General features: G+C 43.5%; 1 protein-coding gene across 1 annotated transcript; it reads right to left on the reverse strand.

Annotated features, from left to right (window-relative positions):
- Positions 1-740: 740 nt before the first annotated feature.
- On the reverse strand, positions 741-27,578 carry LOC137256010 (uncharacterized). Its single transcript, XM_067793665.1, has 5 exons — positions 27,459-27,578; positions 21,947-22,061; positions 20,816-20,962; positions 19,391-19,585; positions 741-2,538 (listed from the first exon to the last, which is right to left on the reverse strand). The coding sequence occupies exons 1-5, from the start codon at positions 27,576-27,578 to the stop codon at positions 2,459-2,461; spliced, it is 657 nt and encodes a 218-aa protein (XP_067649766.1). The 3' UTR covers positions 741-2,458.
- Between the last annotated feature and the right edge of the window lie 239 nt (positions 27,579-27,817).

The following is a 27,817-nucleotide window of genomic DNA, read 5'->3' on the forward strand; positions in this document are numbered from 1 at the left end:
AGTATAACACAAGAGCAGTGGTTTAGCAATATAGGCAGTGGTGGTATTATTTACCTTTCAGCAACAATAGGCAGACCTAGGCAGGGTATATGACCATCCCACACAGTGAGCTACAATGATTAGAGCTGCAATGTGAGATGACAAGCAACAGCTAACTCTCCTTCTGTATAATACTGTGGGGTAGAAGAACACGGTGGAAGCCTCTAGGCTGTCTAAATATCGTGTATAACTGTTCCATGTTGAAACTGCTGTACAAGCTAATATATTATAAAACTGGCTTAAAACACAACTACATGATATATTGAGCCACAGGCAAATTGTAGCGCAAAAGGAATTGCGCAGCAGAAAGAAAGTGACCAGTTTTCATGGATGCGAGCGAAGCGAGCAAAAGTTGGATACGTGCTTCCCTAGCTTCGGTTCGAAAACTATTTTCCATGTCAAAACAAAATATCGCCACCATCAAAGGTATACACCAATTACTTCACTGGGTTGTGCTCTTACATTTCCAACCTGATTAGTAATTAATCACGTGTAATACATTTTATTCAACATTTAAGCGCAACTCATGGCATATCAGATTGTCCTTGCCTCCATTCCCCCTGCCAGCTTCCGGTTCAACGGAGTGTAATGGACGGAGAGATTCTGATCTACTTCATTTTCAAAATTATCTTAAAATAGCAACATATAAACAAAAACAATATTTTTTCAGGATTGTAATGAAAATTTGACGCGCAAAAGAATTGGACTTCATATTTATACTTTTATTTCTGCAGGCACTCGTACAAAACCCACAACGAACGATGATATTCAGTAATTCACCTCATCACACAATATATATCAAATTCATGTAATGCATGATATATAAATGTACATCAGTATATTATATGTAAGCTGCACTTGATATACAGAATGTACATGCCTTTTTATGAAATATGTTACTAGATTACTCATAAGCGTAAGCGATATCCTATATATTAAATGCACCTCTAAAACTTAAACGTAAGCTATACACAATATATACAATATATATCGGCGCTATAATTCAATATAATATACTGTATATCTGTATATATTAACTGTATGTAATACTTGATATGCTATGTAGTATCTGAATGCGAGTTTACTTTTACGCAGCATTCAACATATTCCAGCAGTATCACACATTGTGCCCATGAGGGGAATCGAAACCGGGTGTTTGGCGTGACGAGTGACCACTTGCACCACAAGGCTAACCCACTGAATGTACATCATTCTGTATGAAATGTATTCCATACACAATATATCGAACGTGCACCACATCTGTATTTGCCATGTGTGTAATACAGTACATAACAAATTTGTATGAGTCAAATCAATCACGATACATCCAATGAATGTTGAGATATGACATACCATATGTGCATGCCTCTTCAAGCATAATTTCCTTTCCTACAGCAATGGAAAAGGGACCAGCTTTGCCGTCACCGTCGCCGTCACTGTCACCGTCACCGTCGCCATCAGAATCAGCGTCACAGCTACCATTACCATCGCCATCACCGTCGCCGTCGCCATCGACAACAAACAATGTGCTCAGCTTTAATATCGCCGTAACCATCATCTGGAAATGTCCTTAAAGTCTTCCATTTGTCCGTTGAACATCACACTATTTCAGCCCTGTTCCATACTCAACCTCCAGGATGCTGGTCAGCTATTTTGGTCAAATAATCGATGTGCAGATCATTATGTTTGATGTGTGTACGTAAGACTATTGTTGCAGATCCTCTTTATCTATGAAATTACGGTGGGTTTATGTGCAGCATTTGACCAGTCGGCCATCTGCTGGAGTAATCAGACGCCAGGCGCAGGCGGGGGACCAGGTGCTTTTGTCATCAAAGTAATGAATGTTCATTCAGCTGTAAAGTTCTTGCTAGAATTCGGTACGTTTTTCAATCTAAATGATGACGAAGGCGTTCAACAAAAAAACAATAGTATTGTTCAGCATCTGACTAGATGTCTTAAGGGTTTTTCATTACCCTTCGTTTCTTGTATAACGCCACGCTCAGCAATATTCCAGCTGTATGGTGGCTGTCTGTAAATAATCGAGTCTGGACGGGACAATGCAGTGATCAACATCATGAGCAGCGACGGCCACAAGCATGAGTTGCTGAAGATCAATTCTAACTCGGATCTTCACGTGTTGGATAATGAACTCGGTTCAACAGTGTTTCCGTAAGTGGGGTGGATGTTCCCAAGTGTCAGGTAAATATAAGATTGGAAATGGGATTCAAACCCGGACAGCTGATACTGACACTGAGAGTTGGGTTCAGACGGTGCTCAGTTCTATCACTGGGACTAGTTGATCATAGCGGATCTAGGATTCGAACACACTCTTGTTGATAATCAGAATGTACTATATAGACGTGTAGACTAAGTCAGGTGAGAACAGATATCTCCTCATTCCGAGTTTGAACTCGTGCTGTCATGTGTCCACGTCCACGTTTGCCTCTGGAAGTGTTGTCATTGCCTTTGCCATGGCGGTTTGTTTCGGTCTGGATCGAGCTGTAAATAAATATCAACATCAGTGATACTAAAAATACACGTTTCGAATACTATACCGTTCAAAAAAGAAGGGGATATTGGACAATTGCAAATGATGAAGCTAGTGAGGAAACTGATGATGAACAGAAATTAAGGAAAAACAATATATCAATTAATTAACAGTACATTCCATTCCTTTGGAAATGTTTCATCTGTATGGATATTTATTACTTTTTTTCATATTAAGCATAAGCACTGGCATTTTTGCTCGAAAAAAATAATATCCCCTACCTTATTTTATACCTTAGTACATTACGTTTAAACTACTCGCGAGAGTGAATGAATGTAGTTTTACGTCACTAATAACAATATTCCAACACGGCTGTTGACACCAGAAATGGGCTTTACACATTGTACCCATATGGGGAATCGAACCCGGGTCTTCGGCGTGACGAGCGAACACTTTAACCACTAGGCTATTGCCCCGCCCAAGACGTTAGAGGGCATCCGATTTTACATATGAATAGATCGTGACATAAAAGATTAACCCCAGGTAAAGACAGAATCGTGATCCAAGAACATTTTCACTTAATCTGTTAAAGGACACCCGAATACTATAATGCGAACAGATCTTGACATGACAGGTTAACTTCAGTTAAAGAGAGAATCGGGAAAAGAGAACAACTTGAGACAAGAAGTCAAAGGACATCCGATTCTGGGGTTGGTCTTGTGGTAAAAGCGTTCGGTTTAGCTAAGTGGTTAAAGATCCGGGTTCGATTCCCCAGATTTCTGGTGTCCCCCGCCATGATATTGCTAATATACTTCTAAGAGCGGACCCGTGAAGGTCCCGGGGTAGAATAGGCCTTCATGCTTGCCATAAAAGGCGAATGCGCTTGTCGTAAGAGGCGACTAACGGTTTTCGGGTGGTCAGGGTCGCTGACTTGGTTGACACACGTCATCGGTTCCCAATTGCGTAGATCGATGCTCAAGCTGTTGATCACTGGATTGTGAGATCCAGACTCGATTATTTACAGACCGCCGCCATATAGCTGGAATATTGCTGAGTGCGGCGTAAAACTAAACTCACTCACTCACTAAAAGGGGGATACAACTAAAGTCATTCACTCACTCATACGATCATGACATAGTGACGAATGTCACTAGTCGGATTTACAATCATCGTTGCCGAAGCCTCGGTGGCTGTGTGGGTTAGATCGCTGATCGTGTGCTGATAATATGATAGATACAGCACTCTGGCAGCCTGGGTTCGACTCCGGGATAAACTCGATCCGTTAATCCGTACTTCACTAAGAACGTGTAATACCAAATACGCTGCATTTGACCACTTTTAAAAATAATTGTGCAAATATGTGGAGGACATTTCGGTTTGTGTCAGAGTCATCACTGTCATCACTGCCCTCCGTGTCATGAGTGTCAGGTATTCCTGAATTCTAGAAGATTGTATAATGACACTTTGCCAAGGTCAAACACAGTCGTCTGTGTATCTTTACATTCTGTTAATCAGACCAAAATAATTCTCCCTAGTCCATGTAATAAAATCGTTAAGAATAGCTGCAATTTCTTCAACTCATATTTGAACGTCCACTCTTGTACAGATTCCCGAGAAAATGACCAGCCTGCCACGCTAGGTGTACTTCCTCGTTATAACGCTCTGTCAACCGGCCAGGTCACATTGGTCTAAGCTTGTGTTCTTAAGTTAGCCTGTTGAAGAGCATCCCATTCAAGGTTTCCATTCTGAATCTACTGTCGTGGTCTAATGAGGACGCTGTGGCGAACACTATTGACAAGAATAGCCGAAAGCCAGACAAAACGTTGTGCAAATAGAAACTAGTTCTTTAATCCGTAACCCTATCGGCTGAGAGGGCGTAGGAGGGGGTTAATAGATAACTTAAGAAAGTGATACTAAGATGAGACTCAGATTGGAGTTAGATATACAACATCATCCTTCCTCACTGGATATATGGACATTCACTGTAAACCATATCGACCAACATATCAAGGATATTTTCGTCAGTAGGTCTCCTAAACTAACTTATAAATATAGAGCGAAGAAAATGTGCAGAGGGTGGGGTGGGAAGTAGGGGGTGGGGGTCGGGGTGGTGGTGTAACAATTCGAAATGTCAACGCCACGCATACCCAGCCACGATTATCCGCGCAGTGAGCTTGAAATAGTAGAGAGAATTAAAATCAATTTCAACAGGGATTTAGTGTCTTGCTAACGGTAGCACCAGCCTTTCAGAGTTTTCAGAACAAAAAGTGCTTGTTGCCTGAAGCGCACTAAACCATAGTCCTGCCAAGGCCAGGATGGCAGGATCGAGTCTGGACCAGACAAACCGTTGACAGACTTGAGATGTAATGCGCATGATTACGTGTGATAACATGTATATAGGTCCATATTCAGAATATGGCGTAATTGAAACGGAAAGTGCATGGACACTTCACAGCGTAAGGCTGGGTCATCGAGGTGGCCCACTGGACTGTGTCGCTGCTTCGGTTGTCAGGATACACCAATTCTGAGTTCGGATCCCAGAACATGCTTGTTCGGTTCTACGAATTAACGAAACATCTGCTCCCTGTGTCAAAAACCTATTATCGAGAGTTCGAACCCCATTTTTTGCCCGGATAATCTAGGTCTGTCAGTACTGTTCCCGTGTTTGTGGATTTCAGCAGAGTTCAAACCTTTCACAACTTCCGGTGATGTTCCACATCAAGCTATCACACACTGCCGCACCGAGATCTCAACTCGAGAGGGGCGGTGAGGTAGCCTAGTGAATAAAGCGCCAATCACTCGTAGTCGCGTCCCCACTCACTCACTCACTCACTTATTCAAAACCGACTCACCAACGTGTATCAATGTCCAGTTGAATATTCATGAGGTACATGATCAACAAACGATCAGTATGCATTCGCTTCTCCCTGGGGAGTATGCATCACCCAGCCTGTCATGTTCACCACACCCCTTGCCATCCACTACCGGGTACCCATGAACAGCATATTTTAATCATGGTCATTTGCTACATACTTCCATACCAGTTCCATACTTTGTGAGGCCATCATCATCCCAGTAGTAGCCACACCAAGGAACCTTTCTCATGTCAAACGCCGGTGCACTTACACTTATCGAGCGAGGTTTATTCCCGGAGTTACGATTCTGTATTTTGATATTGAATTTTCTTCTACAAACCAAACTCGAATACAAACGGGCTTTCTGCCCTACGCAGTTAATATGTTAAATTAAATCAACCCACTATACACAGTACTAAAAACACCAAAATAGCCCTACGAGACATTTCCGATTTGATAGTTTCCCAAAATATTTGCCAATTTGTGGCATCGCCGTAATAAAGCTGTCCTGCCTGAAACTGTTCAAAGGGTTAAAACTGTAACTTAAAGTAGGTTAACGGAGGAAGGATAATTATTGAATCAACGGGCTTGGTTAGAGAAGCGGAATCGGACTTGTCTCGACACCAGTGTCAGACGAATCTCTACCAGGACGTGAAATGGCGTCTCTGTCTTAAAACGGGGCATGTTCGGTGTTGTTAAACATAAAATGCGTCGGTGTACGTCCAGACTTGATGGAGATATCTACCTATATTTAGACTGGTGGCGGGGGATCGAAATACATCAGCAATTTATGTCAGGGCGAAAATATCCAGGGCTGTTGTTGGCGTGTGTTTTCGAATAACTCAACTAACAATGACATCGATGTCGGGAAATAAGACGTGGTCTTAGTTGTGTTGTCGGTGTAGAATACAACCTGCCTGTTTGTCGGCCTGTGCGGCTTTTTGTCCGTCCGTCTGTCTGTCAGTCCTTTCTTTGGTGTAAAGACGGAGAATGATCAATGTAGACTAGCGGATCAGAGAGATATGATGGGGCTGCGCACACCCACCTACGCATGCACGAATCCTCGTTTCTTTCAGCCATCAGTCTCTAGAGCGTCTGTCCGAACGTCTGTTAAGTACAGTGAGCTTAAGTTGACGTTGATGTTCCCACTAGGTAGAAACACGATGCGCTTTCGAGACCGAATGAGAAGCACTGCTTGAAACAGTCGTCACGACGTCGCATAAGCTCCGCCTACTTCGATATGTTTTTAACCCTTTAGTCCACTACGAGTTTCAGGCTTCCACAGTCGTCATCAGCTCACCCGAAATTGAGATTCTGGTAATAAACTAGCAGGAAAAAGAAAGTTGTCACTCTTAAAGAAATTGTGTAACTAACCGAAACTCTGGTACAGGTTTGAATCCAAGCAGGAAACATTCGCCAAAACGCAACATGGTCCCGATAACAACGCAGCTGTCCGAAAAATTCGCATTTTTCAAAACGTGAAATCGTAACTGTGTGACATAAAAATGCTCGTGTATGGCTGTCCCACAAATACAGACTCTGTTGGACAGAGCAAGTATGCAGTAACTATAGACCACCAGGAATACGCCTAGTCGGAAGCAAGCGAAATGAGACTAGGCAATCGGTATGGCCAATATCGGGGACGACCTTTACTGAACAATCACGGGCAAGTTACATATTACACGGGATTAGCCATTTAGAAAACAGCTGTCCCGAGGTTCACGACACTCGAGTTCCATTCTATTGTCAGCTAGCAAGAACCTTCAACTGCATCCTTCAGTAGACTAGCAATCTTCCTAGACCCAAGACCGCCCAAGATCGAGAAGACCAAGAGTCACAAAGCCCGCCAAAGACCGCTACATCCAGCAGATGCACAGCGGGACAGGCTAGACTCAAGACCGCCCAAGATCGAGAAGACCAAGAGTCACAAAGCCCGCCAAAGACCGCTACATCCAGCAGATGCACAGCGGGACAGGCTAGACTCAAGACCGCCCAAGATCGAGAAGACCAAGAGTCACAAAGCCCGCCAAAGACCGCTACATCCAGCAGATGCACAGCGGGACAGGCTAGACTCAAGACCGCCCATGATCGAGAAGACCAAGGGTTACAAAGCCCGCCAAAGACCGCTACATCCAGCAGATGCACAGCGGGACAGGCTAGACTCAAGACCGCCCATGATCGAGAAGACCAAGAGTTACAAAGCCCGCCAAAGACCGCTACATCCAGCAGATGCACAGCGGGACAGATTCGTGACGGCGACCCCAACGACGTAGACATCGTTAGGATACGCCATCAGTAGACCAGCAATCCTGCGACTTGTTATGGCTTGTTTCCGAGCCTATCGCAACTTCTGTGGCATGGCCTTGACCTGTCTCCACCGTCAGCGAAGACTGCCGTGGACACTAACTGAACGTCGGTGGCAACGACGTGACTGGCAGTGAGTGCTCTTTACAGATGAAAATGGGTTCAGTCAGAAGGAAGGGTTTAGACCTTGTGCGCTGCCCCGTTCCCGACCACTTGCAACACGACAACGCAAGCCCTCACACCGTCAGTATTGTTCGAGAACACCTGCACAACGTTAACGTGAAATTACTGTCTTCATCAGCGCGTTCTCCAGACATGAACCAATTGACAATCTGTAGGATCATCTTGAACGTCAGCTGAGACAACGTGTACTACCTCCAGAGAACCGACAAGAACTTGAACAGACACCCATGGGCTTATGGAACAGGATTCAAGCTGACGGCATCCGTGGACTAACGACGCCACTGCGGCGACGTGTGTTAGTGTGTATGGAAGCCATATACATTACTATTGCACCTTTTGAATGAACTCTGATTTTGACCCCTTGAGTTTGCTCACTGAATTGCATAGGGATAAATTCTCACTCAACTCATACGAAAATTATTTCTTTTTGTAAAATGATTATCATAAATCTCACATACGGTCTATAGTTTTGTATTTATTTCTTTTAGTCAAGTGGGGGGGGGGGGGTGACATCGATGATAACTGCTGATAGTTTGCTTCTCTTTATTTTCAAATTCCTACACCCCATTGGCTCTTCAACCCTTATAAAAACACATAATTTTGGACATCATATTGTTTGTAAACGCGCATATTTTATCAGTGAGTTTGCCGTTATCTCGATACACTATTTTTAACTGTGATGGTCTGTTCTTGAAAACTCTTTATCTAGCCCTTGTAACCCCGCTTTCAGTGGTTAGTAAATCATGATAATAATTGGAATTTGTCGCACAACGGACAGATCAACATGTGATATACTTCCTCCATTACCTGCGTAATGCCTCGGACAGAGATGGGGTAGTATTTCTCCATCACTTATTTGGAAATCACAAACCGACAGATCTCCCCGCATTAAGTTCCTTAACGAAAAGGCGTCCATCTTGCAGACATCCAAAACACTATACTTTCCGAGCAGCGTCTGTCGCCATACTGAGTTGTGTAAGGAGGCGAAACACATAAATAAAGTCACCGAGTAAAGTCTCTCTTACTGGCCTATATGAACAACCCTACTGAGGTGACACTCGAATTACAAACAGATTGATTTCTTGCTACCTCTTCCCAAACATCTGGGCTAAAGCGTTCGCTCGTCACGCCGAAGACCGAGGTCAATTCCCCAACTGGGTACAATGTGTGAAGCCCCTTTCAGGTGCCCCAGTCGTGATATTGCAGGAATATTACTGGTCACTTAAAGGACATCAAATGTCCGGTCACAACGACCTTGAGTGACCAATCACGGACAAGTTACATATTACACGGAAGCAGCCATTCAGAAAACAGCTGTCTCGAGGTTCATGACACTCGAGTTCCATTCTGCTGTCGTTTCAAAATTCAAAACTGAAAAAAGAAAATTCCACAATGTCTTTCAGATAATACAGGTGTTTTAGCAGATATAAATCTTTATGACAATCAAGTGAGACGATCATTTCGACGTTGGGACGCCAGGTGCGAACTGTTTTTTAACGCTGAATGATGGGGAAACAAATTCGAACAATCACTATCGTGATCACGAAAACTAGTAGAACTAGAGAATACTAAGGTTGCTTCAAGACAAAACTAAGGTTGTTTCAAGGCAATACTGAAGTTGCTTCAAGACAATCCTACGGTTGCTTCAAGGCAATACAAAGATTGCTTCAAGGCAAAACTAAGGTTGTCTCAAAACAATACTAAGGTTGCTTCAAGGGAATGCTAAAGGCGTTACAACAATACTTCAAGGCAGTACTAACCTTGCTTCCAGACAATACTAAGCTTGTTTCAAGAAAATTCTAAGGTTGCTTCAAGGTAATACTAAGGTTGCTTCAAGGAAATACTAAGGCTGCTTCAAGACAATACTGGAGGTGCTTCAACATCAGACTCTGCGTTGCTTTGCGACAGGGCAGGGGTAATGCAAGACAAGATTGCTGTTCCTCTAGAACGGGACTTGAGATGCTTCAAAACGAGGTTCGGGTGCTAGAAGACAGGAGGTGCTTAAAGACTAGACTGGGAGTGTTTCATGAGAAAAAACTGGGGCTGCTCCAAGTCAAGTACCGGAGGACTTCAAGAAAAAACAGCGTGTTTCAAGACCAGATGAATCGGTGCTTCAAGGCAAGACAGACAATAGGTGCTTTATGACAATATGTACAGTGACCCTGCATGAGATGACAGGGGTGCTTCAGGGCAAGACAGAGGTGGGTTGGGGTCACGCTTTAAGACCAGACTGGGAATTCTCTAAGGCAGAACAGAGGATGCCTTTTAGACATACATCAAAAAGCAGAAGTTGAAAAATTCAATTACATTTTTCAACACATCCATTTGAGACAATGATCTCAATCGAACAGTATTTTTTTGTTATTTTTTTCAGTTCTCAGATGAGCAACTGTTCAGTTCCTAATGTGCTCTTTCATAAAAATGTTTGAAGACCCCTGACAACCACGATCTCACATCTGTTGTCATGTAATCACCTCGCTGTTGTGTGGAACCAGCAGGAACAATGATTAGCACCGATAATAGGAAGAGGGGCGCTCGACTATATCGGCCACTGCCGACAGGTGCCCGAAACCTTATCCCCTCAACGTCAAGCGGGGGCACATGTTTAATGCTTCTCAGCTATTTCTACACCGCCCCCCTATGGCAGATATTTGGTTCTTGCTCAATAAACCTCGTCTGTCACACTGCTTATCTGAAGGAGACTTTTCCCCTGCGTCTAAGCAGGTCTCACCAGACTCTGGAATCTGACTTAAATGATAGATGTCACTTCGATAATGGATTTGTTTATTTATTTTGATTGATCGATATAGACGGAAGGAGGTGCGTCAAAGTGAAGTCTATATTTAATTAGACTGATCTTATAATCTCACTGTTAATTGGACTCTGGATCGTGTGTCTTAAAATCAAGTTTAATTGATTTTTTCACAATTAATAAGTAGATATTTATACGCACGCACGCGCGCGCACAAGTACAGACATTTATGTTTTGAACACATTACGAGATTATCATTTGCATATTTGATTATTCGTACTGGTAAATCTGTTTCGGAGCAATGGGGGCGGTGGGCTAGTCTCGTGGTCACGCTGAAGACCCGGGTCATTTCTCCACATGGGCACAATGTGTGAAGCCCATTTTTGTGTCCCCCGCCATGATGTTGCAGGAATATTGCTAAATGCGTCGTAAAACTAAACTCATTCAGTCGTTCTAACGAGATCGAGGGGCGTTGGGGTAGCCTTGTGGTTAAAGCGTTCGCTCGTCACGCCGAAGACCCGGGTTCGATTCCCCACATGGGTACAATGTGTGAGGTCCATTTTCTGGTGTCCCCCGCCGTGATATCGCTGGAATATTGCTAAAAGCGGCGTAAAACCAAACTCACTCACTCACTCACTCTAACGAGATCGGAATTCCTTTATATAATTCCTATATTTTTATATCATAAAAGGTGCATAAATACATAAGTCACAAACACAGCGACGGCTGTTGAGTCATCTCTCCCAAAGTATAGTCAATCGTCGACGATGACTGCAGATTTCCGATTTTGGATCAACCGAGTCGGGGATACTAAGCTGAAATTAGCCAGCTTGACAAATACTATACAGTTGTTGACGTTTCTGAAGTGGGAAGGCGTTTGTATGTCCGCGCACAGCCCCCCTATTTCTGGTAACTTTACTCAGCATTGTAAATATTTGAACCTGGGATGAGTGAGTGAGTTTAGTTTTACGCCGCTTTTGGCGGTATTCGAGCAATATCACGGAGGTGGACACCAGAAATTGGTTCCACACACTGTATCCATGCGGGGAGTCGATGGACCTAGGATATATTCTATTATATGATATGATTACTTCTCGGCCAGTGACATCGTGGCGTGGGAGGGGTGGGGGTGGGGATACATCGTGTTTTAGTCGTTGCTTCCTGCACCTTCATTGGGAAAAAATAACCAACTAATAAACAGGTTAAACTGGTTGTCAGAGGTTCAAACATTCTATCGCCCGATGTCAGGTTTTCTTTCGGGCAATCAAATAATGGTATCTTACTAGTCCGTTGGCTACTAATCTCTGCTTATGGTTTCAACCTGCAAATAAACTTCGATTTCATTTCATATTAAATGTAGCTAGTAAATTTCGCAGTGATAATAAAGTAGAGTTATCCTTCTTTGCTATTGATCACTTTTCGAAAATATTAGTCCGGTAGACATTCACATCAAATACCATTAAGATATATTTTTACATAACTGCATCATGATGATTATATCATAAAAATCTGGTAATTGGATAATTAGCCAGAACAAGTTATTTTCTTAAAGTCACTTGACCTGTGGCAATTGACATTTTAAAAAAAATTGTAACCCTTGGTTGTTTAACTTGTACTATCCCGTGGAATGTGTCTGATGATTTTGACGGCCGTTTCCAGCAAGTGAGTGAGTGAGTTTACTTTTACGCCGCGCTTAGTAACAATCCAGCAACATCACAGCGGAGGACACCAAAAATGGGCTCCACACATTGCACCAATGTGGGGTATAGAACCCAGGTCTTCGGCGTGACCAACGAACGCTTTAGCCGCAGGACCAGACAATCCAGTGATCAACAGCACCAGCATCGATCTACACAACTGGGAGACGATGACAAGTATGAACCATCCCGTTAGTCGCCTCTTGCGACAAGCATGGGTTACTGAAGATCTGTTCTAACCCGGATCTTCAAGGGTGGGTGCGCGAAAGGGACGAAACTCTGCACGGCTAAGTGAAGGACCTAGATATACATGTCCCACATTAAGGGAAAATTCACTCATTATACTTAGGTGGACAGACTGGGCGCGAACACCTACAGTTCAGGGCCTAGATTTTCGAAGCTCTCTTAGCACTAAGATAGTCGTAAGTGCCATACACTAACATACACTCACGACAATCTTAAAGCTAAGAGAGCTTCGAAAATATAGGCCCAGGTCCCTATCACTACCATATGTTATAAAAGACAAGATGAGTTTAGTAAAGATTTTAGGTAGTGCATTGTACAACAGAAAAAAATCAATAACTCATTTTTTTCAAATGCAACCGTTCTTTTTACCGAAATAAAAACACCCCAAAGTACGTAACTTACAGCACTGTCAATCAAACCTGCTGTAAACAAAATATTTGCAAGCGTACATAGTTTCCACAAATAGCCTTTTACGTACCAAAGTATGTCGCTGCTACCTCGTCAACACGCTGATCACAAGTGGAACAAATCTGATTCTCTCTGAGACACGTCAGACTGTCCACAACTAGAGGCTCGGCAGGAAGTAGATAATCGCGGCGGAGAGGGGTGTAGACCGAAAACGCAGGCCTCGAGTACTAAGCCGATTGCTTTGTCAGCAACGCAGCAATTCCCAAAGAGTCCTGGGACCAGATTTTCGAAGCTGTCTTAGAGCTAAGATAGTTGTAAGTTAATGCTAATGTAATGTACATATATGTACGCTAAGACAGCTTCATAAATGTGAGCACCATTCTAAGAAGGTACTTAAGCGTTACGATATCTGCCATAGGTTAACATAGGCTAGCGGTGGTTCTGGTGCATAGGTCGCTATGTGGGAGGGAGCCCTGGAAACCACTTCTTAAACTGCAGCCGTAATTGAAGTTGCAGCGCAAAGCAACAGTGGACCCAGTTTACGCAAGATGTAAAGCATTCCATACACCAATTTCACTCTCAGTTAAGAGTGAATGAGTTTAGTTTTAAGTTGCTTTAAGCAAAATTCAGCATTATCACAGCGGGGGACACAAAAACACCGTCTATCCATGTGGGGAATCGAACCCGTGACAAGCGAAAGCTTAAACCAGTGGGCTACCCCACCCCTTCAGTGAAGATGCTGTACCGATAGTTATATCACTGAGCCTAAATTTTTGAAGCTCTCTTAGCGCTAAGATAGTCGTATGTGCCTTACGATAACATTCACTTACGACTATCTTAGCGCTTAGAGAGCTCCGAAAATCAAGGCCCTGGCCCCAGCTCCACGAAGCGGGCTTAGCGCACGTGGGTGATCGTATCGTACATGCCTTTACAGTGGTTATGACCGAATCCGTGATGTAGTGGTTAGAGCGTCTGCTCGAAGAACGGAAGGTCAGGGATCGAATACTTTACAATTGGGTACTTGTTGGTCCCTGTTCCGCGCTCGTCATTAATTTGTACAATAAGGACTGGTCGGCTCGGAGTATAATGTGTGTGAGAGGTGTTCATGCTTAACTGCGGCATGGTACCTCAGTGAGCTAGCACTATAAAACCAGTTTAAGTCTGGGCTAGAACAAGCAGCCGCACAAACACACGCATCCACGTCGTCATAAGACCGAAATATTCTTAAGTGCGATACTAAAACACATTTCCCCTCACCTCACAATGGCCGACAGTCGTAGTGTTACCTAGTTTCGGGGAAAGGAACGCGGCACAATGTGAATTCAGCTGTTATGTACTTACATATTATGTGACTAAAGAGTTTCTTGCCTCTGCGAACAGAGTACTAAAGTCATAACGGTCCTTGGGGCCCGCTTAAAGAAAATGTTGCTTCCAGTTTAAACTTATGACTGTGCAGCCTCCTACTTTTTGCTCAAGCACTGGCTTCACAAATCGATCGTTTCACCGGAATATCTAATTTGAAATGGGATTTGATTTGAATTCCTTTGATACCATTTTTATTTCTTGTTCGTTCAAAGGCTGCAACATTGTTAAATGTTTTATCACAGAGAAAAACGAGTGCGCTGTCGAGGGAGTTTTGACGAGGTACATTCAGTGAGGAAAAACCACAGAGGTCAAGGTTGCAGCAGACAGTAGTTTAGTGGATAGAGTGTTTGACCGGAAAGCGAAACGCTGGTGGTTTGAACCCCAGATGAGTCGCACCCAATGAGTGAGTGAGTATAATTTTACGCCGCTTTTAACAATATTCAAGCAATATCATGGCCCTCGACATCAGAAATAAGCATCATGCATTTGTACCCATGTCAGAAATCGAACCAGGGACTTTGACGTGACGAGTGAACGCTTTAACCACCACCTTCCCCCGAGCCCCGTATCCAAAGATGTTTAAAGGTGGCATCGTTTTGTCCCTGTCTGGTCCTTGACATTAATGGGACAAAGCAAGTCGCCTGGTCGGCGAGAATGCAGTCTGACTGCGATATCCATGTTAAACGGCTGTGGCCAAGCACTATCCAACAGTAGTGAACAAGGAAGAGTACAAACGCGCGCGATGAAAAATGTGACTAAGTTTAGAACAATGGTTATTGTGCATCTGTTATGTTGAATCATTCACCTGATTAATGTACGGCGCAAGAATTAACTCTGAAATGTCGTGCATGTAATAGTGAGTGAGTTTAGTTTTACGCCGCACTCAGCAATATTCCAGCTATATGGCGGCAGTCTGTAAATAATCGAGTCTGGACCAGACAATCCAGTGACCAACAACATGAGCATCGATCTGCTCAATTGGGAACCAATGACGTGTGTCAACCAAGTCAGCGAGTCTGACCACCCGATCCCGTTAGTCGCCTCTTACGACAAGCATAGTCGCCTTTTATGGCAAGCATGGGTTGCTGAAGGCCTTTTCTACCCAGGGACCTTCACGGGTCTATTCTACCCCGGGACCTTCACGGGTCTATTCTACCCCGGGACCTTCACCAGGCCTATTCTATCCCGGGACCTTCACGGGCCTATTCTACCCCGGGACCTTCACGGGTCTATTCTACCCCGGGACCTTTACGGGTCTATTCTACCCCGGGACCTTCACGGGTCTATTCTACCCCGGGACCTTCACGGGTCTCGTGCATGTAATAAATAGACGTTGTTACCCATAAACACCTCGTGTATCCATACCATGTGGTAGTTGAGGTGGACAATTACAAGCTTGGCAAACCCAATGAGCTCTGAATGGGTTGCTCCACTACGAGTAATTCACAAGGACGTGTGGGTGAGTTTAGTTTTATGCCGCTTTTAGCAATATCCCAGCAATATCACGGCAGGGGAACACCAGCCATGGACATCACACACTGTACCCAGAACCCGGGTCGAGCTAACGCTTTAACTAGACTTTATCACCGTCCCCTCAAGAACGGAGCGCGTACTTGAACTGGAAGTCTCTCTAAAGTACTCTCATCGTACTCTCATCGTACTCTCTCTCATCGTACTCTCATCGATATGTGATGACGGTCAGTATTGTGTCGTCTCTGCCTCGGTTTCCTTGGAGACCATGTAGTAATCAAACCAGACAGGACTTCAGTCGGTTTCAGCCATGCTCAATTTCATCAAATTACTGCCCTTCCTGGTTCCAGTCAATAAGTGTGAGTTTTAGTTTCATGCTACTTTTAGCAAATCTTCCAGCAATATCGCATCGGGAGACACCAGATATTGGCTTCACTTTCTGTGATCATGTAGGGATTAGAATCCGGGCCTTCGGCGTGACGAGCGAACGCTGTAACCGTTAGGCTACCGACTATCCAGAGAATGAGTGAAATGATTCAGTTTCAGCTAAATAAGTGGGGTAAGTTTGAACTGATCCTGATCTTAGATTTGATATTTACCACTGAAGTAAAAACCAAACAATTAGACTGGTTTGGTTGTAGTTTAACGCTGTATTCAGTAATAATTCAGCAATTATCCCGCTACATGGCGGTGCGTTGTAAATATTCGAGTCTGAACCAGACAACTCTGATCACAGCATTGATTGGGATGATGAAATGTATCTTACAAAATCAGCGAGCCTGACCACCCGATCCCGTTAGTCGCTCTCCTAAGACAAGCATGGGTTACTGAAGATCAATTCTAACACGTCATTTCACTGGTTTAAACAATTAGAAGTAATTTGGGAATTGAACCCACGATCGTTTCTGATTCGGGCACGCCCAGGGGACAAAACTCTACACAACTAACTACCCCTTCACACAACCCCCTTCAATACTGACACAAACTATTATTTGAGTATCAATGTGACACGGTTAACGACAGTCGTACTTCAAAATGACACCGTTGATACATACTCTTATAAAAAGATTTCCAGATGAACGGGGGTCTGCACGTCCAAGAGCGACGACAGTGATTTTGTAGGCCTGCAGTATGGGGCTATTATTAGCTGCACTTGCAGATTGTGTTCTGAGAGACGGGATGAGTTGACGACCAAACGTGGCTTGTCCTACCGGATCAATCAACCCTTCGGCTTAGTAATTAGGATCCGATTAAGTGGAAGATTAAATGAAGCTCAAGATTTATTTCCACGTGATCGGCACAATGTCACCCACCCACGCGCCGGTTAGATCGTTGGAGATGGCCGTATTGGTTGGATGATGTGACACGAGGTGACGGCCAGGAGCATTGGTCGGCAGCAAGTTTTAGAGGTCGTAGAAAATATTTGCACGCGGAAGCATCATACAGTAAGTTATGTCGGCAAAGATTTCAAAAAAGGACTGGTAGTGTATTTACGAAACACGTTCGGTATTTGCCGACTGTACCAATCAATGATTTTCTACTAATTGATCAGTGACTTTGGAGGGTCAGAGCTCTTGCAAGTGAAATTCTGAATTGTCATACAACTATACAGTCAACTCTCGTCTGTCCGACACTCAATGATCCGACATTCACGTTAATCCGACCAAAAATTAGGGAACCATTTCAAACAGTGATTATTACTCTCATTAATCCGACATTCTCGCATTCCGACTCCGACACACCAAGCTAGCAAGTGATTATTGTAAATACATTGTAAAAACATTTGTTAATCCGACAATCAACACAGCTGGTCAGATAATCTGGCCGTAAACAAACAGTAAAACATGGGTGGTCATTAACGTGTTCCTTACTGGCTGCTGCTTGACACCACTGTCGGTGAACATCACACTTGTTAATTACAAACACAAGATGATTAATTGAGACGATCTAATCAAGAAATAACAATAGAGCAAGCTGTATAAAATGCTTACAACCGACCTGAGTATGTGCTTTCGACTCCTTGGGCAGTGTGCAAAATAGTTTCCAAGTTTAGGTAGCCAGTCAGTCAAGCTGTGACTCAAAGTTACTAGCCCACAAAATAAGTCATTATTGACCCGAAATTTGAATGTAGAAACTGCACAAAAATATTATGATAAGATATTGTGAGTGCGCGGTAACTTGACTTAACTTGGAGCGCTCTTTACGAATATCCTACGCACACCTTGTGATTGAAACCAGTGCCACAAACACCGACAACGCCGCGATGTAGGGAGCAATCGTTTACTTTCCATATATGTTCTCTATTGGAAGCCGATCGCCTCGAAGTTTCAATTATCGATTTCAGTTAAGTCGTAAGGGATAATAAGTCTTTTAATGCATCAATAAGAATGTAAGGTGCGCGCATGTGATTCCAGCCTATAAAATCTAGTCCAACATATTGTCGAAAATATGTGGCATTGTATCTTTAAATGACATGTTGTGAAGTGAGTGAGAGAGTGGCTACGTTAAATTATAAACCACCTGTAGCAAATACAGCAATAAATATTCCAGCAATATTCCAGCAATATAACGAAAATATCACGGCGGCGGACACCCGAAATGAGCTTCACACATATTACCGAATGAGGAGACGAACAGTGTCTTTGATGTGGCGTGAGATTGCTGTGGCCACTAGGCTACCCCCCACACCCTGATGTTTTTAAAGTGTCAGTTCTTCCACGGTAGCCAAGTTGTTTAAACGAGTTCACTCGTCAAACCGAAGACCCGGGTTCGATCGGTACACATGGGTACAAGGTTTGAAGCCTATTTCTGGTGTACCCCGCCGTGGTATGACAGGGATATTGCCAAAAGCGGCGTAAAACCAAAATTCACTCACTTCCTTGGCAGTTAACTACTGGGTATCCATTCACTGCTACTGCTTGACAAGTATTAGATGAGCCAGTGCTGTGAACGCATTTGTGACAAGCAGGCGGAGCAAGTCATCTGGACGAATACACTTGGTTACTGCAGGTAAATTGTCGATTAAGCACGTGCAATACATGCTGACCGTGGCGTGAAATCAATATCGCTACTGTTTAACACGTGACTCGAAGAACGATATAGTTCAGCAAAACACCACCACGACACGATCCGCACGAGGAAATTGAACTTTTCATTATTTAGACGACAACCTGTTTCCCCCTTGTTTCAAATGGAAATGGGGTCATTTGTCAGGTCGTGGCTCAAATAATACTTGTCAGGCAGTAGTTGGACATTGTTTAGAACAAAGCGACACGTGGTCTAGCGTTGAGAGAACGAAACGCAAGAAACGCCTATGAGTGACGGACCAAATAATCTTCGCGACCAACATTGAGCAATGCTGCCTTTTAGCACGCCAAACGGGTGGCATAAGTTATTAATGTGTGGCGAGAAACTGATATCACGCTAATGTTAGTGCTATAATGTTGATCACGTGTTTAGATTAAGCATCTCTTGGAATAATTGGTCGATGGCTACCTCCTATTTGATCTCATTGCATGACTGGCGTTAAATATCAGTACGATCAAACACGTCAGTATGTGGACAGCCCTATACAAAACCTCACCGTTCCTTCTCATCTTCGACATGGCTTCCATCACACCTCCAGGATGAGCTGCAAGAGGTGTAGCCACGGCGAGTTGTCCCCCCTTAGTAAGTTTGGTTTTGATGCCTACGTTCTGGGAGGAATCTGCGACTCGTGATGTTCTTTTTGGTCTTTCTGGGGGCGATTGCTCTTCTGTATTGCTTCTACTGCCTCGACCTGCAACAGACATTATAAGTTCTTGACTGATCACGAGGGGGACAACGTACCCTCGTTATTTGTTTGTGTTCCCTGAGCCCGGGGGAATAGTGAACAACGTAATTTACCGAACACCTCAATGATAATTTGAACAGACCTGCGAATCACCCGGTTAGAATATTGACCATCAGTAACCTTTGTTCGTCGTAAGAGGCGACTAACGGGATCGGGGGGTTTAACTTGCTTTCTTGGTGGACACGTCATCGGTTCCCAATTACGCAGATCGATGTTCATGCTGTTGATCACTGGATTGTCTGGCCAAGCCACGGCCCTCTCTCACTCACACACACTTCCCCCCACACACACACACTTCACAGAACTGGTCTGGTGGTTTCATCATGAACAGCGTCTCATTCAACATTTCATGTGTATTAGTTGTCGAGTTAGATTACGATAATCCTCGACATCTCCAGGGTCTACGTTCCGATAAGTCTCCACTTTACCCTGGACGCATCTACGGCTCTGCCCGATAAATTTATTACCTCCCTTGACTGTCTTTTGATCCAGCCAGGTGTCTACGCTGGGAAGTTGAGCGAACCCATCACAACTCACTTTCGTTTTTTGAATTATCTAACCGATTATACTTGTCAACAGAAACCATCCAGAGGTTCTCTGGAAGAGGTAGAAGGCGTCCTTGCATATGTTGTTTTAAAGTTTCGGACCTGTCAATTTGTTTGTATGATTTCCCTAAAATCTGGGACGCACTGCGAGCAAACCTTCGCAGTTGCGACCGCTACCTTTGTTGACACTGGCAAGATCAGTTATAACGGCGGCCTAGCTGATTGGCTACTGTGAGAAGGCGGAGTCAACAAAGGGAGGTAATAAATTTATCGGTCAGAGCCGTAGATGCGTCCAGGGTAAAGTGGAGACTTATCGGAACGCATACCCTGGAGATATCGAGGATGACGATTCATCGGCCCGCCTTGGAACCAAAGGGACGGTCAGAAGTGTCAAATATTGATTTTGTGAGTGGATGGAACTTAAATTTCAAAATTTATTCCAGTTTCCTAAATGGTAAATCCCGGGAAATGTCCTCTTTATGGAAAGTGTTGACCTGTGGTCAAAAGAGACTCTTCTCCTCCTACTAAAGAGAGTATTCAAGACAATATTAAATACTGATACTGGGTGACTGCATAGTGACCGGTCGCAATGGTCGCACAATTTTGCAGCTTTACAAACGTGTCTACCTACCTTTAGGTCTGTTCTTGAGTACATTCTCTGGGAGGTGATCCAAGTATTTGATGTAGTTCGAGTTATCTACTCTCTTCTTGTAACTTTCTTCTATTTCCTGCCTCGTTCTGGGAATCCGGAAGTCGCAACAGCAGCAGACGATTGTAACTGGAAGGTCAAATGGTGCTTAATGAAGGCGCATGGCGAAAACAAAACTGGCTTGCAAAATCTATACTCTGTGTTGTAATGCGTTGTGGGTGTGAGTATGATAAGAACCTTGAGGTACAGAAATATTGTATATAAAATCGTCAAGCCATGATTTTTCCGTTACAAATCTGACCGTGCCAGCCCCTATGCGTGTGCATACTCAAAGATGATTCGTCAGTCGAAAACTCGACAACGGACTGGCGATTTTTAAAAGTGGATTATAGGTAGGGGTTGAGGATTATTGACGGTGTTGGTGTTGAAGAGCAAAACACATGGCTAGTAGAACAGCCAGATGAGCATCAAGCGTTTTCAAATTCAGTTTCACACGTGCATCTCGCACACCTGCTTGTTCTGTCAGCAAGTGCACACCCCAACCCAAATCTGCGGAGCGTTGCAAGCCGGAAATAGCTTAGAATAAGCACATGAATCACTTATTCCGGGCTTGCAACAAGTCGAAGCGTTTGACACTCTTCCAAAAAATGCGGAACCCCTAGCGTTTGTTCGTCTGACCCTAATAAAGAACGTATTAGAAGAGTCTTCGTGAAGAGTCATGAATTAATGATTGTTGATGACTACACCGAACCTGTGGAACAGAGGATGATGGAATGAAAGCTATCTTTGCCAATTTGCCAGTCGAACAATTCTTTGTTGGCAGTAGAATTCAAATTTCCCCTAGCCGCTAATTTGGTTTACGAAACGACCACATCCAGCGATTGGTGCGATTGCAAGATGTTGAAAGTTAGCACGCCTCTGTACGTCGCTTACAAGCGATTGGTTGTTCGCAACATGTAGAACACAACGTCACAGGAGAAATGTGAGGTCATAGCATTGTTCATGACGTGACGTCACCATGGGAAAGTTATACTTTGCCGCAGGGCTTTGTATGAAAAAAAACTGAACCCCGATATTTTCACCTTCGTGGGTGATAAACACCTATATACTCACTAATCATCAGCAGGAATGACGCTATCGCGAATACAAGGTGCCAGACACGAAGAGGGCCTAACACCTTGGTTTCTATCGAAACTCCGTTGTCGCTGTTTATTTGGGCTTTGTTCACCTGCAACAGAAACAGAATGAAGTGTTAACGGTGTTAGCACCTACACCGATACGTTGTTACCAAGATACCAGTGTTAGCACCTACACAGAAACGTTACCAAGACGCCGGTGTTAGCACCTACACAGAAACATCTTCAGCATTACCATCTAAACGTCGCATATATTGCGAAAAATAATTTGTCTATCCATGCTCTTGTATTTTATTTGTCCGTTGGTTGTTTAATGCCACAGCATTTCAGATATATGATAGCCGGCTGTGAATAATCGAATCCACACAGTCCAGTGATTGATATCATGAGCACCGAACCAACAGTTTCGTGGTTCCACGACTCAACGATCTAAGTCTCCGAGTTTTACAACCGTTGACTTGTCTTTCATTTTTCTAGAGACGTAACTGTATACCTATGGATGTTCTGAGTACCGAATAATATTAATTGACTCCATAGGGAATCACTATATTTTAGTGCGGGGTGGTGGGGTAGCCTTGTGATTAGAGCGTTCGCTTCTCACGCAGAAGACCCAGGTTCGATTTCTCATAAGAGTACAATGTGTGGAGTCCATTTTCGGTGTCCCTGGCCGTGATGTTGCTGCAATATTGCTAAAAGCGGCATTAAATCACATTCACTCACTCACTACAAGACGAAGAACGTTCTCAAACCATGGTTGTTTTAAGAGGAGACAATCATGATTTGAGATGATTTTCTAAAAAGGATATCTTCATGTTATCACGTATGTGGGTAGTAGTGTTAGCGGCACGCGGTAATACAAATGATATAGCAAAATTGGTTACCAATTTTTTGTTTTGTGGGTTTTTTTTAAACAAGCTCTTTATGGTGTGTTGGACATACTGTCATGCGGTGGTGTTTGGGTCGATGGGAATGTTCGTTTTGAAAAGAATTCCGCCAAATGTTGTGGCTGAAATCACTGGGATTGTCGTATCCAGCCCTATACAATTTTACTGGCTGTGATCGTGTAGCTGTGAAATGGCTGTGGATGATTTTATGTCTCTTCACTATGATTGTGCTCTCGGGCGTTACTACACGCGCACGAGGACGGGGTCTCGCGCACATGCAGGTACTTCTGACGTTCGTGATTAACTGCTGTTTTATTTCCTGAGGAGTTACGGCCCTGCAGGAAGACCGGGATGAGGGTGGGACTCAGTACCTTGTTTTCGTGTCCGTCCATGCCAGATGAGGGGTAGATCGATTTTGTGCATGTTGTTTGACGCCGCCGCGCTCGGCAACTTTCCGCCTTTGTGACTGCGTATGAATGGACTAGACAGATACGGTTCACATAACAAGCAACGACAACCTCAACTGGAATACGTTGATCGAATCCATGAATTCCAGGGGCCTGGTCATGTGATCTCTTTTTGCCTCTAAACGCAACCAGGAGTTCGGGTTTTCTAAAAAGAAATACCCGTCGTTTGTCGTAAAATGCAAAAGCGTATGAAGATAGTAGTCCTGATGTAGACTGGTACTCTGCCTATGCTACGCTCAGTAAGCGCGGAATAGGGCAGGGGAACCAGTCTAGTTCTGATGGAACGCGGACGACTGGAGAAACGGAATAGGATTATTAAATTATATAAATGTCTTGTTATATATGTAAAACATGGCATTGTCGTTGCATGGTGAGCCTACAGTCCGTTTATATTTAATTTGAAACCGATGCACTGCCCATTAACTCAAAATCTAATAATAATAATAATAAATCAGAAGAGTGCCCGGGTTCTCCACCGGGAGCACAGCCCTTCTGACAATCTGGGTAATGCAGAAGGCTGCAGTGTTGGGGAGCCTCCATATTCTCCGGAAAGTTCTTGGTGGGTTCGACTAGGCAGTGTTTCCTGGGAGAAGTCCCATTCGCTGTCTGGGCTGCGTGTAGAGGGGGCGAGGGCCCTGAGCTGATGATGAGCTTGACCAGCCTGACTGTGCCAGGATCACCCGAACCCTCTCTGCTGCATTTTCATTCTAATCTGTAAATAATAATAATAATAATAATCTAATAATCTAATGTAATTGCAACAAAACCTAAATAATGTACAGTCACAAGAAATTGGCAGATCAACTCTGATGATATGTCTCACAAGTTTGGATACCCGAATAAAAACGTTATTTAACGCCCGATTGTTATTTTGTTATCACTTTTCGGGATTTTTTTGCGATGAAGCGAGGAAGACACTTACTGATAGAACAGCCAACGTGTGCACTGAAATTTCAACTTCACGCATGCAACTCGCACACATTGAACTATCACACGTGCAACTATCAGCAAATGGTAATCCCTCGTAAAAAAACGAAAGGTGACAGCAAAATGATGATCGTTTATTAAATAACGTTTTTACTCGGGTGTCCAAAATTATGAGACAAGTCACCAGATTTGGTCTGTCAGTTTCATAAACTGGAGTTTGCTATAATATGTGCAGCCGCCTGCTACAAGCAGCAAGCAAATACTGAAAACTGCCAACATCGCTGGGCCGACTCATTGACACCTAATAATAATAACAGTCCATCTATCATGCGCTTTTCTACTGCGCATGCGCATGCCCGAAGCACCCAAAGAATATGATTATTATCACTAAGAAGGATAAGTCAAGCTGTGAGGCGCTAGACATGTCTTAACCCACCGGGTACCCATTTTCTGTTGGGTGAACAGAGACAAATTTGAATAAACACACTTGCCCAAGGTGAAACCATACGAATCGTGTACTTCGCTGTGTGACAGGCCGGAAGTCCCCGAAACTCTCAGGAGTCACCCATCCGAGAGCCTAACGCTGCTTAGCTTCACGTGAATGGCCAGAGCTCTGTGCATATGTCATTACGCCACTACAGATGACTTTAGAGGTGACTAAGTCGCTGACTTTAGCTTTTGCACTCTTCACCAGGGATCATTTTTTCGCCAATTTCATTTGTGACAATTGTTTTTACAAATTTCGTCAAAGGGTATTGTGTTTGTACAGTTTGTGAAGCTGAATTCTAAAGTTGGGTCATTCTAATTATCTAAATCCCAGTTACATTTCCGACATCCTTACATTCAGTGAGGTCTCCCTCTGAGTATTGTCCCTTCAGTGCCCATATATGAGTGAGTGAGTTAACATTTATAGTAAGATCGGCAACATTGCAGCCATACCACATACATGACATTAAAATTACATTAATTAGGTCTAAAATGTATATAAACGCCATCAATGCTAGTCCCGCTAAACAAAAAGATACATGGCTGGAGATAAGCCATGTTCTATGGGCCTACAGCAATCTGTAGCTTTAATATAGACTTTAAAAACACTCGCTTAGATACATGGAGTATAATTTTTACATCTCCCTAACGGCTAAACGCAGTTCCAGAAACTGTATCCTTAATAAGAACACCACTTGCAGCGCCATACCATCGAACGAAGACCTCGATCCTCTGTTTCTCAAACCCATCTCGCGCTGTAAAACTGATAACTGTTTCTATCCGAGTCACGTGTTTCATCTGCACGTGCTGCTGATGGAGACGTATGTAGATGGGTCACGTGTAACGCCTTGAGCAGCCTCAACCGTATGACAATGTCATCTCGACTCGCGGTAACACCGGAAATGTAACTGCATCTTACATATATAAACCCTAGTGTATTCTTAGAGAACTGAGCGAAGGCTACACCACGAATTGCGTATTCGCAGTCTCAGGTGAATTCATTTTGTAAGACTCAACATTATTACAAGATGGCCATATAAACCGTAATTCCGAGTAAAAGGGTATTACTGCACAATGAAACCAATGCGAGCTTTTTATTAATACGAAAAATGCATCTGTACTCTTCACGCATTGTCATAATGACGTATTTGGTATGTATAAAACCATAGAATGTCATTCTCATAGCGTCCTTAGTGACATCATATCAAGCCCTTGCAGCACAGGCTAACTTTAGCTGAAAATCCTCTTTGAGAAAGGGGCGAGGTTTGCCACTGATCTGTTCAGTCAGGTCACAGTTGGAATGACGTCACTGACAATGGGTGACGTCTTTATTATTTGCGAAAATATTCGCAAACATCGCATTACGCAACTGTCTCGTTTCCTGCTGACTGGGTTCTGTCCTATTGCCCATCTTAGTACAGTAACCAGTCCAGACTTTTGAGTCTAACTTATTCAGCTCGATATGTAGATATCATTCAGTATTAGTTGATACATTTGATCGCCTGTACATTGCAACACTACGATCCTTCTAATCGTTGCAAACTAGTTGTGCAGCGTGCTCTGTCGTACAATGTGGCCTGACAAACGGAAACCTGCAAATCGTGGAAATCTCAAAACGAGGCTCGACCGCTAGAAATGTTTGGCGGTCTTTTACGGTCTTGATATGATATCAGTCACACTGCACGTTACAAAAATACACTTAATAAACTCAAAGAACATATAACAGGTGCAACCAGTGAACCAGATGAATTTTGAATAATTGTACGACCTCTTCTATCAGAGGTACTCTGTGACGTCTTAGTTGACGACATGTTGTCTAGACCTCAACATAAAATATAGAAATACGATATTAACTTTAAATTAAGATTAATTTGTAAAGACTATTTCCTGATGAAGCAAGGAATTCGAATTTACTGTTACCATGGTTGTTGGTAGTGTCTGTTTTCACTTTCGTGCGAGAAAATTCGGTTCGGCCGAAAAGTATGTCATTTTCTGACTTTGTTAATGAAACTCGATCATGTTTCGGTTTGGAACCAGTGGAACTATAGCCGCGAATAAGCCAGAATGAAAATAAATGTTCGAAATGTACAGAAGATAACTGCCTTACATCTATAGGCGTACTCTATGATTAATTAATACCAGATTGTCTGGTTTGTCTGGATCAGATAATCCAGTGATCGACATCATAATCATCGACCTAAGCAACTGAGATACGATGGTATGTGTCAACCATGTCAGCTAGCCTGACCACCGTTAGTCGCCTCTTACGACAAGCATGGGTTGCTGACGGTCAAAGGTGGACATTTGTAATTCATCATTGCCCCCCCCCCCCCCCCCCCCCCCCCCATCTTTTTTTCGTTTGCTTGTTGTTCAACGCCGCATTCAGCAATATTTCCGTTAACCGGCGGCGGTCTGAAACTAATCAAACCTGGAATAGGCCATCCATTTATCAACAACACGTGTCAACCAAGCCACAAACAAACTGACGTTAAGACTACAACGGGCACATCTTTAGTGAGTAAATACACGCTTAAAATGTATATAATCGCAAATTCGTATACACTGACAGTGAAGATATCTTCGCAAATAGTTACTAAAAAGTTGACAAAGGCTGGCAAACATTTCGAAAACGTGAAATAAAGGGTTGGTATTGACGCTAGCTATACCAGGTTTGGTCGATAATACGACCCTGAAATGAACAGAGGGTAGGCGAATATGACTATACCTCGTTAAGCCCTGGTGTCGTCTGCATCACTACAAGGTGGCAGTGAAGTAACACGCACCCGATGTTTCGTAACATCTTGACACTCGCCGCCATGTTTGCACCTTCAAAATGGCGCCCCATCCCAATAGCGTCTGGCTCCCCGTGAGAGAATATTAATTGATGTGAACGAGGTGTTGGTTGCATTGGTTAGGTAGCGATAAAGCAGATATTTCTCTAGGGAGTGATTTTCATAGTTACTGAAAGCGTTCGATATCTGTGACAAATGCTCTTCATGTAAATGGCAGCTCACGTCGCTTAAGCGAGAAGTCAGTTGTCATAGCAACGTGTAAACATATCGATCAGTGATCGGAGATTGTTTC

This window comes from Haliotis asinina, chromosome 11 (genome assembly GCF_037392515.1).
Source record: "Haliotis asinina isolate JCU_RB_2024 chromosome 11, JCU_Hal_asi_v2, whole genome shotgun sequence".
NCBI lineage: Eukaryota > Metazoa > Mollusca > Gastropoda > Lepetellida > Haliotidae > Haliotis > Haliotis asinina.

What these genes read in the sequence shown, in the direction of transcription:
- LOC137256010 (XM_067793665.1), bottom strand. Translation starts at nt 27,578, where the DNA reads ATGGGGCGCCATTTTGAAGGTGCAAACATGGCGGCGAGTGTCAAGATG. An exon ending in CGACACCAGGGCTTAACGAG is followed by an intron (nt 22,062 to 27,458) that starts GTATAGTCATAT and finishes TTTCTGTTGCAG; the next exon opens with GTGAACAAAGCCCAAATAAA. An exon ending in GTCATTCCTGCTGATGATTA is followed by an intron (nt 20,963 to 21,946) that starts GTGAGTATATAG and finishes TTGACCTTCCAG; the next exon opens with TTACAATCGTCTGCTGCTGT.